The sequence below is a fragment of the Porites lutea genome, chromosome 9 (genome assembly GCF_958299795.1).
Source record: "Porites lutea chromosome 9, jaPorLute2.1, whole genome shotgun sequence".
In the NCBI taxonomy this organism is placed as follows: Eukaryota; Metazoa; Cnidaria; class Anthozoa; order Scleractinia; family Poritidae; genus Porites; species Porites lutea.
The window spans coordinates 20,122,484-20,137,390 of record NC_133209.1 but is presented as its reverse complement, the minus strand read 5'-3'; the positions used below and the strand labels follow the sequence as shown (position 1 = coordinate 20,137,390).

Sequence of the window (14,907 nt, the reverse complement as noted above, 5' to 3'; positions counted from 1 at the left end):
ATTCTACAGTCTGTAAAATTTAGAAGTTAACAAATATTAAAGTTTGTATTGTTTCTATTAGCCATAATAGCGAATTTGGCTTGACTAAAAGCGTCAATTATCCCAAATTTTACAGGCTGCAAAATTTGGAAATTAACCATTATTAAGGTTTGAGTTGTGTCTTTTAGGTATACTGACTGAATCTGGCATCAGTATAACCATGAAACATTAAAGCGTAGATATTGAACAGTCTTCAAAATTTGGAAATTTACGAATATCAAGGTTTGTTTTATGTCTTTTAGGTATAATAGTGAACTTCGTTTCATTATGAGCGTCAACTGTCAAAATTTCGGTATTTTACAGCCCTCAAAATTTAGACATTGACAAATATCAATGTATGCATTATGTCTATTAGGTATGATAGTGAACTTGGCTTCATTATAACGAGAAATATCAAACTTTCTATAATTTAATTACAGTCCGCAAACTTCGGAAATTAGCGAATATCAAAGTTTGCATTGCGTCTTTTAGGTATAAGGGTGATTCTGGCTTCATTGTTAGCATCAAACTATCAAAACGTTTTTAAAAAAGTGTTAAATTTGAAATTAATGAATATCAAGGATTATTATGTCTTTTAGGTATAATATTAAACTTGACTTCCTTATGAGCGTAACTATCAAAATTGCAATATTTTACAGTCTGCAAAGTTTGGAAATTAACAAATATGAAGGTTTCCATTATGTCTTGTAGGTATAAAACTGAATCTGGCTTTATTATAAGCATTAAGTATCAAAACCTTTTATATTTAACCGTCTTCAAACTTTGGCAAATTACGAATATCAAGGTCTGTATTATGTCTTTTAAATATAAAGCTGAATAATAGAACGTTAACCCGCGGCTCACAGGTAGGTTTAAACCTTTTTTTAACGGTTTTTTTAGGTCATCTATTTTGAAATGACCTGAAACAGAAGGACTACTGCGAAAAAAAAAGTTAGAAAAAGAACCTACGCGCCAATCGACGTCATATATATGTTCAACAAATTTCGAACCTTGCATGGGAACGGATTGTACCCTTAAGAGGAATACGTCATACGATGAAGAAGATTTTCAATTGTCATTGTTGTTTCTGTTGTCGCTCTTGTCACTCTTGTCGCTGTTGTTGCTATTGTCACTGTTGTCGCTCTTGTCACTTCAGTCCCTGTTGTTGCTGTTGTTGCATTGTCCCTGTTATCACTGTTGTGGCTGAATTGGCACTGTAGTCCATGTTTTTGCTGTTGTCACTGTTGTCTCTGTTGTCGCTAATATTACTGTTATCGCTGTTGTCGATGTGGTCACTGTTTTCGCTGTTGTCAGTGTTGTCACTTGTTTCTGATGTCGCTGTAGTCGCAGTTGTCACAGTTGTTGCTGTTGTCATCTCTGTTAAGACTGTTGTCACTGTTGTCGCAGCTGTTCTCGCTCTTGTCACTGTTTTGGCTTTTGTCAGTATTGTCACTCTTCTCTCTGTTGTCACTATTGTCGCTGTTGTCACTGTTGTCACTGTTCTTACTGTTGTGGATGTTGTCAGTTTTGTCACAGATGTAACTGTTGTCGCTGTTGTTACTGTTGTCGCTCTTGCATCTGTTGTTACTGTTTACGCTGTTGTCAATGTTGTCAGTGTTGTCCCTGTGTCACTGTTCTCGCAGTTGTCACTTTTGTCATTGTTGTCAGTGTTGGCGCTGTTATCACTATTGCCACTGTTGGCGCTGTTGGCACTAATGTCGCTATCGTCGCTGTTGTCACTTTTGTCCCCTGTTGTTGCAGTTGTAGCTGTTGTCACTGTTATCACTGTTGTCTATGTTGTGGCTGTTGCCTCTGTTGTCGCTTATGTTACTGTTGTGACTGTTGTCACTGTGGTCATTGTTTTCGATGTTGTCAGTGTTGTCACTGTTGCTTCTGAAGTCGCAGTTGTCACCATTGTCACTGTTGTCATTGTTGTCTCTGTTATTGCTGTTGTCGCTGTTGTCGCTGTTGTCACTGTTGTAGCTGTTGTCGCTGTTGTCATTGTTGTCGCTGTTGTCACTGTTGTCCCTGTTACCGCTGAAGTCGCTGTTGTCACTGTTGTCACTGTCCTCACTGTTGTCACTGTTGTCACTGTCCTCACTCTTGTCGCTGTTGTCACTGTTCTCACTGTTGTCGCTGTTGTCCCTTTTCTCAATGTTGTCGCTGTTCTCGCTGTCATCACTGTTGTCGCTGTTGCTGCTGTTGTCCCTGTTGTCACTGTTGTTGCTGTTGTCCCTGTTGTCGCTGTTGCTGCTGTTGTCCCTGTTGTCACTGTTGTTGCTGTTGTCACCATTGTAACCATTGTCGCTGTTGTCACGTTCCCCCTGTTGTCCCTGTTGTTCTTGTTCTCACTGTTCTCGCTGTTGTCGATGTTGTCACTGTTATCGCTGTTGACGCTATTGTCGCTGTTGTCACTGAGGTCACTGTTGTCCGTAGTTACTAAAACAAGGAATGACCTACAATGACCTACAATGACCTACAATGATCTACAATGACCTACAATGACCGAACGAGGGGACCTGAAAATACGCTTAAGATCCCTGTAATAAGCTAAAATGAAGATTTTAGAAAAAGACAAAAAAATAGATCAGGGGACGTGTGCATAAACGTAACGCGTTTAGTCTACTGCATGACAGCCCAAATGATGACAGCATCTCTAATTATTACGCTTGGAGATAAATTTACAGTGTAATAATACATGTATGATGATAATGAAAAAAAAATTCGCAAAAAAACCTTTGGATTATTTTCCCGTGTTACAAACTAATCCAACAAATTTGCTAGACAACAATCAAGTTTGGATTTGAGTCATTTTCAAATTATATTGTGTTTTTTGTCCACTTTATCAAGTGTACATCACAAAACTGGTTCCAGTCATCACGTGAGATAAAAATGCACCTGCGCCTGCGTGAATCCAGTGTATTGTCACAGTACTGTGACTTTTGTCCAAACCATCCCTTGCAATCTTTCCAGTTAGTTGTGTTTTTTGTTGTCCTTTTTTCAAACAAATTAAACAAACACAGTCACCCCAACGGTCGATCCCGGGGGATCTTCAGGGGACGTCTGGGTATAGATGAACAAACGAGGCCTTCAAATTCTGACCCTGTTTAAGAGAAAAATTGTTTATTTAAGTACCCTGGCCTGTATAAGACATCATAAGACCCTTTAAGCGGCTTCCACTCCAACAATATGCTCTGTTTGTAACGCTAAATAGTAAAATCCATATCCTGCTCAGCGGCCCATACCCATCTAGGCCAACTAAGGGAGTGCCTGGATGACTTCCGTCAATACAGGGTATAATAGTGTTACCGGCATGAGAAGACACACGGGGCTTGCACTGTAAGTATCCCGGAGAGCTCCATACAATTCCTTATAACAAAATTCCTTACAACTTTGTTATAAGGAATTGTATGGAGCTTTCCAGGAGACTTTTCTTCATTAGCTTAGGCGCGGCGGATTTTGTCACGTATGATCAGCGCGAGGTGTTTTTCCCGACACTCTTCTGTCAGGCAAATGTCATCATCTAAAAGCAAACCAGACCCGATCGCTTCGGCAGGCCGAAGACGGCAAAAATAAAAGGCTTTTGTTTTTCCATTTCAGAGGTCAGTTTTGTTTCGATCTGGTCAAAATAAATCAGGTTTTCAAGCTGTAGGTAATAAAATATTGCCTTGTTCAGTTCTCAAGGACATTTAGAAAACGAGATAAACGATATAATTGACTCGATACTGAAAGGGAAAGCGCTTTCTTAGTAGAAAAAAAATTTAATTCCCGTTAATTTGGCGAAATCACGAAGCACAGTACGGATATATTCAGTTTATTCCAGAGCCGTCATCCCAAAGGCCGCGAAAATGAAGACGAAAAAAAAAAAAAACAATTGGATCAAAAAAAGTTAATATCACCAAAAGGTCGACTCGGATGCTTTGTCAAACAAACCGTAGTTGTGAGATTTCGAGAACGGACCTCGGGAGCCTCACTGCCATAATATTCTTTTACATTACAGAAACTACAGAGAATCGCTCTGTTCGCGTAGTGCTAACTTTCGGCTCCACAGTCGAAAATCATTGTCCATCAGCGCGTAGTTACTTAGTTAAGCAATAATAATGTGTAGCATCGTAAGAGACGGACCATTAGAAACTTATGAGGAGGCGGGCAAAGTACAAAAAAAAAAACGCGCAAGGGAAATTTGAATAAAAAAAATCATTCACGCCAATTAACCCTAAAAAATATTCATGCTATGGCCTAAAAAAATTTGTACAAGGAACATGTTAACGGAAAAAAATTCTCACCTCCGATAACTTTTCTCAGGGTCCGTCCCAAAATAACACGGTTCTAGAATATCTGACGGCTTGGCGTTTTAGTCGTCCACAACCCCGCACTGAATTTTTTTAAAAAACTGAAGCCTTTCTTATAATGGAAGTGCGTTGTGGAACAGCTTGTCTCTAAAGGTGCGGCAATTGAAAATTAAAAAGGAAAATTGAAAAAAAAAACTTAATTTAGATATATGCAACCTTTACACAAGGCCTCCTTGTAAAACAGGTTATTTTATTAATTGATATCTTAATTATTTGTTTTTATCTTAGATTCTAGTTGATTAGATCTTAGATTCTAGTGCCATGGTGTAGCAATTTACGACAGTTTTAATTGGAAAACTTGTTGTCATCTGAGCACGGGTACACCTCTACAGTCTATGTTTGCAAGCTCTGCCTAAAGAATCACTAGGTTACACTGCACTAACGGGTGCGCCACCTAAAGTGCAGCCTGTGTCTGTTACCTCTACCCAAAGAATCACTGGGTTAAACTGCACCCATGGGTGTGCCAGGTAAAGTGCAGCCTATGTTTATTAGCTCTACCTAAATAATCACTGGGTTACGCTGCACCCATGGGTGCGCACCTAAAGTGCAGCCTATGTTTGTTAGCTCTACCTAAATAATCACTGGGTTACACTTTACCCATGGGTGTGCCACCTAAAGTGCAGCCTATGTTTGTTAGCTCTGCCTAAATAATCACTGGGTTATACTGCACCCATGGGTGTGCCACCTAAAGTGCAGCCTATGTTTGTTGGCTCTGCCTAAAGAATCACTGGGTTACACTGCACCCATGGGTGTGCCACCTAAAGTGCAGCCTATGTTTGTTAGCTCTGCCTAAATAATCACTGGGTTACACTGCACCCACGGGTGTGCCACCTAAAGTGCAGCCTATGTTTGTTAGCTTTACCTAAATAATCACTGGGTTACACTGCACCCACGGGTTTGCCACCTAAAGTGCAGCCTATGTTTGTTAGCTTTACCTAAATAATCACTGGGTTACACTGCACCCATGGGTGTGCCACCTAAAGTGCAGCCTATGTTTGTTATCTCTGCCTAAAGAATCACTGGGTTACACTACAGCCATGAGTGTGCCACCTAAAGTGCAGCCTATGTTTGTTAGCTCTGCCTAAATAATCACTGGGTTACACTGCACCCATGGGTGTGCCACCTAAAGTGCAGCCTATGTTTGTTAGCTTTACCTAAATAATCACTGGGTTACGCTGCACCCATGGGTGTGCCACCTAAAGTGCAGCCTATGTTTGTTATCTCTGCCTAAAGAATCACTGGGTTACACTACAGCCATGAGTGTGCCACCTAAAGTGCAGCCTATGTTTGTTAGCTCTGCCTAAATAATCACTGGGTTACACTGCACCCATGGGTGTGCCACCTAAAGTGCAGCCTATGTTTGTTAGCTCTGCCTAAATAATCACTGGGTTACACTGCACCCACGGGTGTGCCACCTAAAGTGCAGCCTATGTTTGTTAGCTTTACCTAAATAATCACTGGGTTACACTGCACCCATGGGTGTGCCACCTAAAGTGCAGCCTATGTTTGTTAGCTCTGCCTAAATAATCACTGGGTTACACTGCACCCACGGGTGTGCCACCTAAAGTGCAGCCTATGTTTGTTAGCTTTACCTAAATAATCACTGGGTTACACTGCACCCACGGGTTTGCCACCTAAAGTGCAGCCTATGTTTGTTAGCTTTACCTAAATAATCACTGGGTTACGCTGCACCCATGGGTGTGCCACCTAAAGTGCAGCCTATGTTTGTTATCTCTGCCTAAAGAATCACTGGGTTACACTACAGCCATGAGTGTGCCACCTAAAGTGCAGCCTATGTTTGTTAGCTCTGCCTAAATAATCACTGGGTTACACTGCACCCATGGGTGTGCCACCTAAAGTGCAGCCTATGTTTGTTAGCTTTACCTAAATAATCACTGGGTTACGCTGCACCCATGGGTGTGCCACCTAAAGTGCAGCCTATGTTTGTTATCTCTGCCTAAAGAATCACTGGGTTACACTACAGCCATGAGTGTGCCACCTAAAGTGCAGCCTATGTTTGTTAGCTCTGCCTAAATAATCACTGGGTTACACTGCACCCATGGGTGTGCCACCTAAAGTGCAGCCTATGTTTGTTAGCTCTGCCTAAATAATCACTGGGTTACACTGCACCCACGGGTGTGCCACCTAAAGTGCAGCCTATGTTTGTTAGCTTTACCTAAATAATCACTGGGTTACACTGCACCCACGGGTTTGCCACCTAAAGTGCAGCCTATGTTTGTTAGCTTTACCTAAATAATCACTGGGTTACGCTGCACCCATGGGTGTGCCACCTAAAGTGCAGCCTATGTTTGTTATCTCTGTAGACTTAAATGTTCATATGAATTTATTCCAAGGAGATTCGGACCAAAGATTCGTTACAAGGATCTGGTTAGACTACGAAAAACAAAACGAGTGTGAATAAAAGGAAGAAAGATGAAAATACTTAGCGACAACATACTTACAGGATTTGAAGGCTCGAAGGAAACGTGAAAAGACTTTAGGCCGCGTGAACGAACAGAACTCGACTAGAACTTTACCTCAAGATTTTCGAGCGAGCACATGCCCCAGACCATAATATTACAACGACATATAAATGACGTAGTTCTTCTACCAGTCCCGCGCGGGCAAAAGACGGGAAAAACTTAACAGATACAAGAAGAACGTTTTGAAACCTACATTCCGGCCCCTAAAATCGTAGGCAATAGCAAAGGATTTTAAAAGAAACTTGACCGAAACAAAACGTTAAATCTAACAGTCCTCCAAACATATACAAAGTTCGGATCATAGTCAGTTCAGCACTGCTTCATTCCCTCTGACATCTCCACTGACTCCAGGAGAACGATCTTATCGACAGGGCGATCATATTGCGAGGTTCTGGTCTTCACCGTTACACTCCTCACATGTTCATCAGTGCTGTTCTTGCGCACACTGGTAATTCGACCAAGAGGCCAAGATGATCTCGGTACTCTATCGTCGACCACAAGTACTATGTCATCAACGGCGAAGTTCCTTGACGGATAAGTCCATTTCTGCCTCTCTTGCAACTGTGGCAAGTACTCTCTAATCCATCTCCGCCAAAACACGTCGGCTAAATATTGAACTTGGCGCCATCTTCTTCGGGAATAGCCATCCTCTTTCCTGAACACACCTGGGGGAAGTCTTGGGCCCGACCGTAGCAACAGCAAATGACTCGGCGTGAGAGCTTCAGAATCTGACGGGTCATCAGATGACTTCGTTATGGGACGCCCATTAACAATTGACTCCACTTCACACATGAGGGTAGTCAACCCTTCATCATCCAGCGGCTGTTCCTTCATAAGTGCAACGAGAATCTTTCTGACAGTTCTAATACAACGTTCCCACACGCCACCGAAATGGGACCCCGATGGTGGGTTAAACAGCCACTTGACATTTCTTTGCAAGAGGAACTCATGGATCTGACTCTTGTTCCAACCAGAGATAGCTTCTCGGAGTTCCTTGCACCCGCCAACAAAATTTGAACCGTTGTCCGACCTCATTACTTCAGGAACACCTCGCCTTGCGATAAAGCGGCGCATGGAGTTCAAGAACGAATCAGTGTCCATACTCTGGGCGACTTCCAAGTGTATGGCTCTGGTCGCCAAACACGTGTACAAGACTCCATAACGCTTAACTTGACTTCTAGCCCTCTTGACCCAAAACGGACCGAAACAATCAACGCCCACAAAACTGAACGGGGGTTTGTTAGGTGTGACTCTGTCAGCAGGAAGATCGGCCATCTTCTGAGTTTTAAACGGAGCCTGTCTTCGCCTACAGCTAAAACAACGGTTTACAACTCTTCTCACCGCGACTCTTCCTTTGATAATCCAGTAACTCTTTCTGATCAAAGAGAGCACATATTCTTGACCAGAATGTCCAGAAAGCAAGTGATAATGCCTGACGATCAAATCTACAACATGATGTTTCTTAGGCAGTATTACAGGGTGTCTTTGCTCCTGTTCAATTGGTGCATGCCTCAATCTTCCTCCCACACACAGCAGGCCATCGCGCAGCTCAGGATCCAACTTGGCGATTGAACTTGATTTCTTGACGGAACCTGTTCTTCTGGCTCGGACTGATTTCTTGAGCTCAACTTTTGATTCTTTACCTTGCAGACACACCAACTCTTCTCTAAAGCATTGCCTTTGTACATACTTCAAGACTTCTATCTCAGCAGAGTGCATTTCTTCTACACTGATGGGACTGGGTATTTCGGAGACGAGTACTTTAGCTGTGCCTTCCTTCCGCCTGCGACACTCGCGCAGAAGATTAGAACGGTAACGCAAGATCCATGCCATCAATTTCTTAAGCTTATACCACGAGGAACAGGACTGCACTGCTCGGTTTAAGAAGTCAGCTTCAACTGTAGACGCTATTGAGAAAGTTTTCCTTTCCCGTTTCACCTCAGGATCATCTTCCTTTATTTCCACAGAAATTTCAGGTCGCTTAGGCCAGCGGTCCTCTGCTTCCCACAAAAAGGGAGGGCCATTAATCCAGCGGCTTTGGTGGATGATGTCTTCAGCTGAAAGCCCTCTGGACGCATCGTCAGCTGGGTTGGAATCTGTGTCAACATAGTTCCACTGATCTGGTCGCGATCCTTCATGGATTGTTGTAATTCTGTTCGCGACGAACGTCTGAAATCTCTTCTCTTTGTTCGTAATATAGCTCAACACGCACGTGCTGTCCGTCCAAAAGAACTCTTCTTCTAGTGCTACATCCAACTCATGTTGCATCATCTTGTTCAATCTGGTAGCAACCACAGCAGCTGAAAGCTCCAGACGAGGAATAGTAACTGACTTCTGGGGTGTTTGTCTCGACTTCCCCATCAAAAAGGCACAATGGACATTTCCAGCTTCATTGACGACTCGAAGATAAGTAACAGCACCATAACCTTCACCTGATGCGTCTGAGAAATTGTGAAGTTGGCTAGACACTATGCGGCCAAAGTTCTTGGGCCTTAAACAACGTTCAACGGCGAACTGTTCGAGTTTTGGAAGTTCCTGCAACCAATCTTGCCAACGCTTTAAATCTTCAAGGGGAATTCTATCATCCCAATCCAATCCCTTCCGGCACAGATCACGCAGAATTGCTTTCGCAGGCAGAATTAATGGTGCAACAAACCCTAGAGGGTCATAAATTGAGCTTATGACGGAAAGAATACCCCTCCTCGTTGGGGGTCGGTCCTTCACTGCAATCTTAAAACGGAAGGTATCTGACTGGACATCCCACAGAATGCCGAGGGCACGCTCAACAGGCAAGTTCTCGAGATCGAGCTCCTTGACGGAACTGGCTCTCTCGGATACTGGGACTGACTGGATGACATCGTAGGCATTTGAAACCCATTTCGTTAAGCGGAAACCTCCTTTGGCTAGCAACTGACGTAGCTGATCGACCAGTCGACTTGCTTGTTGGTTATCTTCCACAGACTTCAAGCAGTCATCAACATAGAAATTTCTTCTCACCGTCTGAATGGTGTCTTTATCAAAATGTTCCGCATTGTCTTCAGCCGTTTTCTGCAGTGCATAATTCGCACAACTGGGAGATGAAACTCCCCCGAAAAGGTGAACTAGCATTTGAAATTCTTCTGGTTCTTTGTCCATTTCACCACTCGGCCACCACAGGAAACGGAGGTACCTGCTATCCTCTATTGGTACGCGCACTTGATAAAACATCTTCTCAATGTCAGCCATGATGGCTATGGGCTGTTCTCTAAATCTTGTTAGGACTCCAATGAGCGAGTTGGTTAAATCAGGTCCTTGCAAAATCTGTTGATTGAGCGAGACATTCTGGAATTTTGCGGCACAGTCAAAGACCACCCGGACCTTATCGGGCTTTTGTGGGTGAATGACGGGGTGATGAGGTAGATACCATGAGGGTGAATCCTCTCGCTGACCTTCAGGAACTTTCTGTGCATGTCCTTTGTCAAACAAGTCATCCATAAATAAAGAATACTTCCGGTGTAGTTGAGGATCCTTCAGCAGCCTCTTCTTCAGCAACCCAAGACGATGTTCAGCGACGATCTTGTTGTTGGGCAGATCTGGAGGGAAGACTTTCCAAGGAAGCGCAACTTCGTAATGACCACCGCGGAGCTCAGCAGAATCCTCCATTATGGCAAGGGCTCTCTTGTCATCTTGAGACAATCCTTTCTCAATGCTGAACTGCGAATCATTAAATTCCATTTCACAGAAACGTACAAACTGCTGGTCCAAGACAACATGAGACTGGATACGGTTTGAAGTACGGGCTGCCTTACTTGCCCTACCGAGTGGGCCATTGATGGTCCATCCTAGCAGTGTTCGCACGGCATAAGGACCACCATCTTCACTTCTCTGCACTTCATGAGGTTCAAGAAGTTTGGGCACATCATTACCTATGAGCAATTCGATGTCGGCATCAATGCAAGGTAGGTCGATATCTTTCAGGTAGAACCACCTTTCCACATCACTTTGAACCGGCATATCATCAACGGTGACTGGAAGCTTGACTCGTGAGAAAACATTTGACAGTTCAACGACATTACGTCCTTGCAGATCAGAAACTTCCAAATTGACCACTAGACTTTCACTCTTAACATCATCACTATCCATGGTAGTTAAAGACAGCATCGCTTTTCTGCCTGTTGCACCTAGACGTTCTATCAACTTGTCGGTGCAAAATGTAGTGTTCGACCCTGGATCCAGAAACGCGTAGGTTTGAACCATCTTCTCCCTTCCCTCGGCTCTAACATTAACTGGAACTATGGCAAGTCCTGTAGCTGATGCTCCGGCCCCAGTCGCACTACACACTCCTTCACATGCTACCATTTCAGTGAAACAGCTTCGGGCTTGGCCATTCTGATTCTCATTCTCCGTGTTGCTCGACTGGGTCTCAGATACTGATGGAGTTGGTGCTTTGACTGGTTTGTCATTCCTTGGGTGTAAGAACGTAGAATGTTTCCGATGACCTATCTTACATCCGACAATCTGGCAGAAGCTTTTCTTGGGGCACGACATCGCCATGTGTCCCGCAACAAGACAATTATCACACAGTCCTCTACTACGCACAAAACTAATTCGCTCATCAACCGACTTTCCTCTGAAAAGCTGGCAGCGTGACAGCCAATGACTCTCCTTACACAATGGGCACTTGACGTTCGACTTGTCAGGCGCACGTTCAGTGTTGTCCTTAGGTGGGTCAGTAGTACTTTCCGGGGTGGTTCCTTGTGTCGTGAAAGCAGAACCTTTGTGCTCCTTTGATGGTGTTCTGTACCTTCTTTTGGAACCAATGCCTACAGCGTTGTTCTTGTCATCATTCGAGTGGATGTCCCCAAACACTGGATGGTTGGCTATTCTAGCCTTTGCTTCAACAAATTCTGCAACATCTCCGATAGTGACCTCTCTTTTCAGCTCTTCATTGATGTAATCAGCCTTTTCTCTCCATCTCTGTCTTAGCCAAAGTGGCAACCTTCCAATGATCCTTTGGAGAGTGTCAGGGTTTTCAATTTTGTTTAGGTATCCAATTTCCTTGAGAGAGTTCTTACAACTTGTAAGTACAACCGAGTACCTTTGCAAAGCAGGACCATCATCTGACTTAATCTGAGGAGTTTTCGTTACTCGATCAATGAGGGCAGTTGCTATTTTGTAGCTTTGACCATATCTATCCTTAAGGAGTGCTCTTGCAGTCTTGTAGCCTTCTTTGGGATCCATCGATAAACAGCTTTGCATTAACTCCTTCACTTCTCCTGATGTATATTGAACGAGATAGTACAAACGTGAGTTCGGGCTGCTTGTCTTTGACTCTATTAAATTTTCAAAGGCTCGCACGAAGTCAGAGTACTCAACAGGATCACCCGAAAACACAGAGATTTCAGGCTGTGGCAATGTCATGGCTAATGTTTGAAGCTGGTGCTGTTTCAGCAATTCCTGAAGCTGTTGATTTTGTTGTTGTTGCATCTTCTGGACTTCAATCACGTGACTGACATTCTTGTCACTTAGATCTAGGTGTTGTTCCAATAATCCACCTTCAGCACTTTCACCATTAATCGCAGAGGGTGAGCATCCGTAACCTTTCCATACAGGGGCGTCTGGGTTTAGTGGACTGCATTTAACCTCTTGATTTTCCTCTGTCTGATGAACTGGAGCTTCCACAGTTTCCTTCTCTTCGACTTGACCTGGAGTGGAAGTTGCAAATTGACCTGCTAGTGTCAGTGTGTGACTTTCTTGGCCTTCAGGCATATCCACGGTGCTCTCTTTCTTGGTTGCATGTAAAGTCGGTAACTGACTTGACAGTGTTGACAGACGTCGCTCCTCACAATAACTGTACACCCTTTCTTCAGCGTCGGCCTTTGCTAACTTAGTTTCCAACTCAAAATTCTCTTTCTTCTGCTTCAACAAGAGTTCTTCTAACTGAATGTCCTGCCGTGTCTTCAATGCAGCTACTTCCACTGACAAGGCAGCTTTCTTAGCAGAGGCTCTCAACCCTGCACTTGAAGCGGTGCTTGACTGTGAGAGACTGGAACTAGCGCTAGATTTAGACTTGCGCCTCCTAGAACTTGCAGCAGACTTCGATTTCGTAGAACTAATATTACTGATAGAGTCTTCCGGATGAAGACTGATGGCAAGATCTAATTCTTCTTGGAGCTTAAACTGAGCAGATTGCAACCAGACATCAAATGACTGAAACACCGCAGTTCCCATACGTTTCACTGATTCAAAATACTCGATCGAGTCCCGAATTGCACTTTCATCAGTCAACTCAGCGTGATACTTATCATGTGCTTCGTTAAAATGTCTCATAGCTACTTCTAAATCAAGAAACTTCGCTCTAACCTGATCAACATTGTCAGAGCTCTTCATTAGCTCAAGTAATTCGCGCTGTCTTCTGGTGACGGCCGCCTTTGAACCGGACCTACTACGCTTTAAGCGAAGAATTCTCTCGTGAACGGCTCCATCGACGTCGACAGTTTTGGTTTTCAACCCACGTAAGTCCATCTTACTCTACAATCGATCCACAAGCGAAGAAACAAATTATCGATAACACCAATCAATCAAAGAACGGATAAATCCATGGCACAATCGACGAAAATCCAAGACGATCCACAGCGAAACCAGCGCATCCTTCTAACGCAAATGTAGACTTAAATGTTCATATGAATTTATTCCAAGGAGATTCGGACCAAAGATTCGTTACAAGGATCTGGTTAGACTACGAAAAACAAAACGAGTGTGAATAAAAGGAAGAAAGATGAAAATACTTAGCGACAACATACTTACAGGATTTGAAGGCTCGAAGGAAACGTGAAAAGACTTTAGGCCGCGTGAACGAACAGAACTCGACTAGAACTTTACCTCAAGATTTTCGAGCGAGCACATGCCCCAGACCATAATATTACAACGACATATAAATGACGTAGTTCTTCTACCAGTCCCGCGCGGGCAAAAGACGGGAAAAACTTAACAGATACAAGAAGAACGTTTTGAAACCTACAATCTCTGCCTAAAGAATCACTGGGTTACACTACAGCCATGAGTGTGCCACCTAAAGTGCAGCCTATGTTTGTTAGCTCTGCCTAAATAATCACTGGGTTACACTGCACCCATGGGTGTGCCACCTAAAGTGCAGCCTATGTTTGTTAGCTTTACCTAAATAATCACTGGGTTACACTGCACTCATGGGTACGTCACCTAAAGTGCAGCCTAGGTTTGTCTGGATTACACTGTACTTACGAGCGTTTGCCTTGCGCTCTCTTTAAAGAAAAAAAAGCTATGGTCTGTTCCGCCAAAAATCAAGCTTTTTTTCCCATATTGGGCCCCGAAAGACGTTAAACGTTCCTTCATAATAGAAGAGTATTTTGCTAGGGTTAATAAAAAGGTGCAAAAAAATTATCTGCATAATTATAGCACACAAACATTGTCATCTAACTCCTGGGGCCCGTTTCTCGAAAGTCCCGATAATTAACGGGCCCGGTAAGCTGTCTCCGTTTACATTAAAAATCGAGGTTTCAATAGTTTTGCATCTAGCATGATAAAACTATCAGTTAGTGAAACAAAATGGAGTAGTTTGCTAGCCAGGACCTGCGCTCTTATTCTTTATATTTCGATTTGAATATTTGATTTCGGGCCCGTAAAGTTACCGGGACTTTCGAGAAACGGGCCCCTGGCCCGTAGCCGGAATAAGCCAAGTAAATAAAGCATATAACTAGAAATCGTCGTCAAATGGTCTCGATAAGTACATTATAATAAACTTTGCAAATCAAGTTTATCGATTGTATATGTGTCACGCATCGAAAAAGCGAGGAGAAATCGCATGACATTAGGTAACAGAGGTAGAACTCACGGGTTTCACGAGTTCTATGCACGATTTTTCGCCGAGTTACAAGTTGAAAAACTTCAATTCTTACTTTACAGTAGTCGTTTCTTTAACCTTACATTCGCCAACACTAGTAAACCCGAACTGAGCGATGAAATCCGGCACTCTTCTTTCACAAGTAGCATGCTGCACGAAGCCGCTTGAAGTAAAAGCCACCGATATGCACTGCATT

The 14,907-nt window shown here is 43.3% G+C and overlaps 1 protein-coding gene across 1 annotated transcript; it reads right to left on the bottom strand.

The window, feature by feature from the left end:
* Positions 1–7,162: 7,162 nt before the first annotated feature.
* LOC140949017 (uncharacterized) lies at positions 7,163–13,836 on the bottom strand. Its single transcript, XM_073398272.1, has 2 exons — positions 13,640–13,836; positions 7,163–13,571 (listed from the first exon to the last, which is right to left on the bottom strand). The coding sequence occupies exon 2, from the start codon at positions 13,355–13,357 to the stop codon at positions 7,163–7,165; it is 6,195 nt and encodes a 2,064-aa protein (XP_073254373.1). The 5' UTR covers positions 13,358–13,571; positions 13,640–13,836.
* Positions 13,837–14,907: the final 1,071 nt, after the last annotated feature.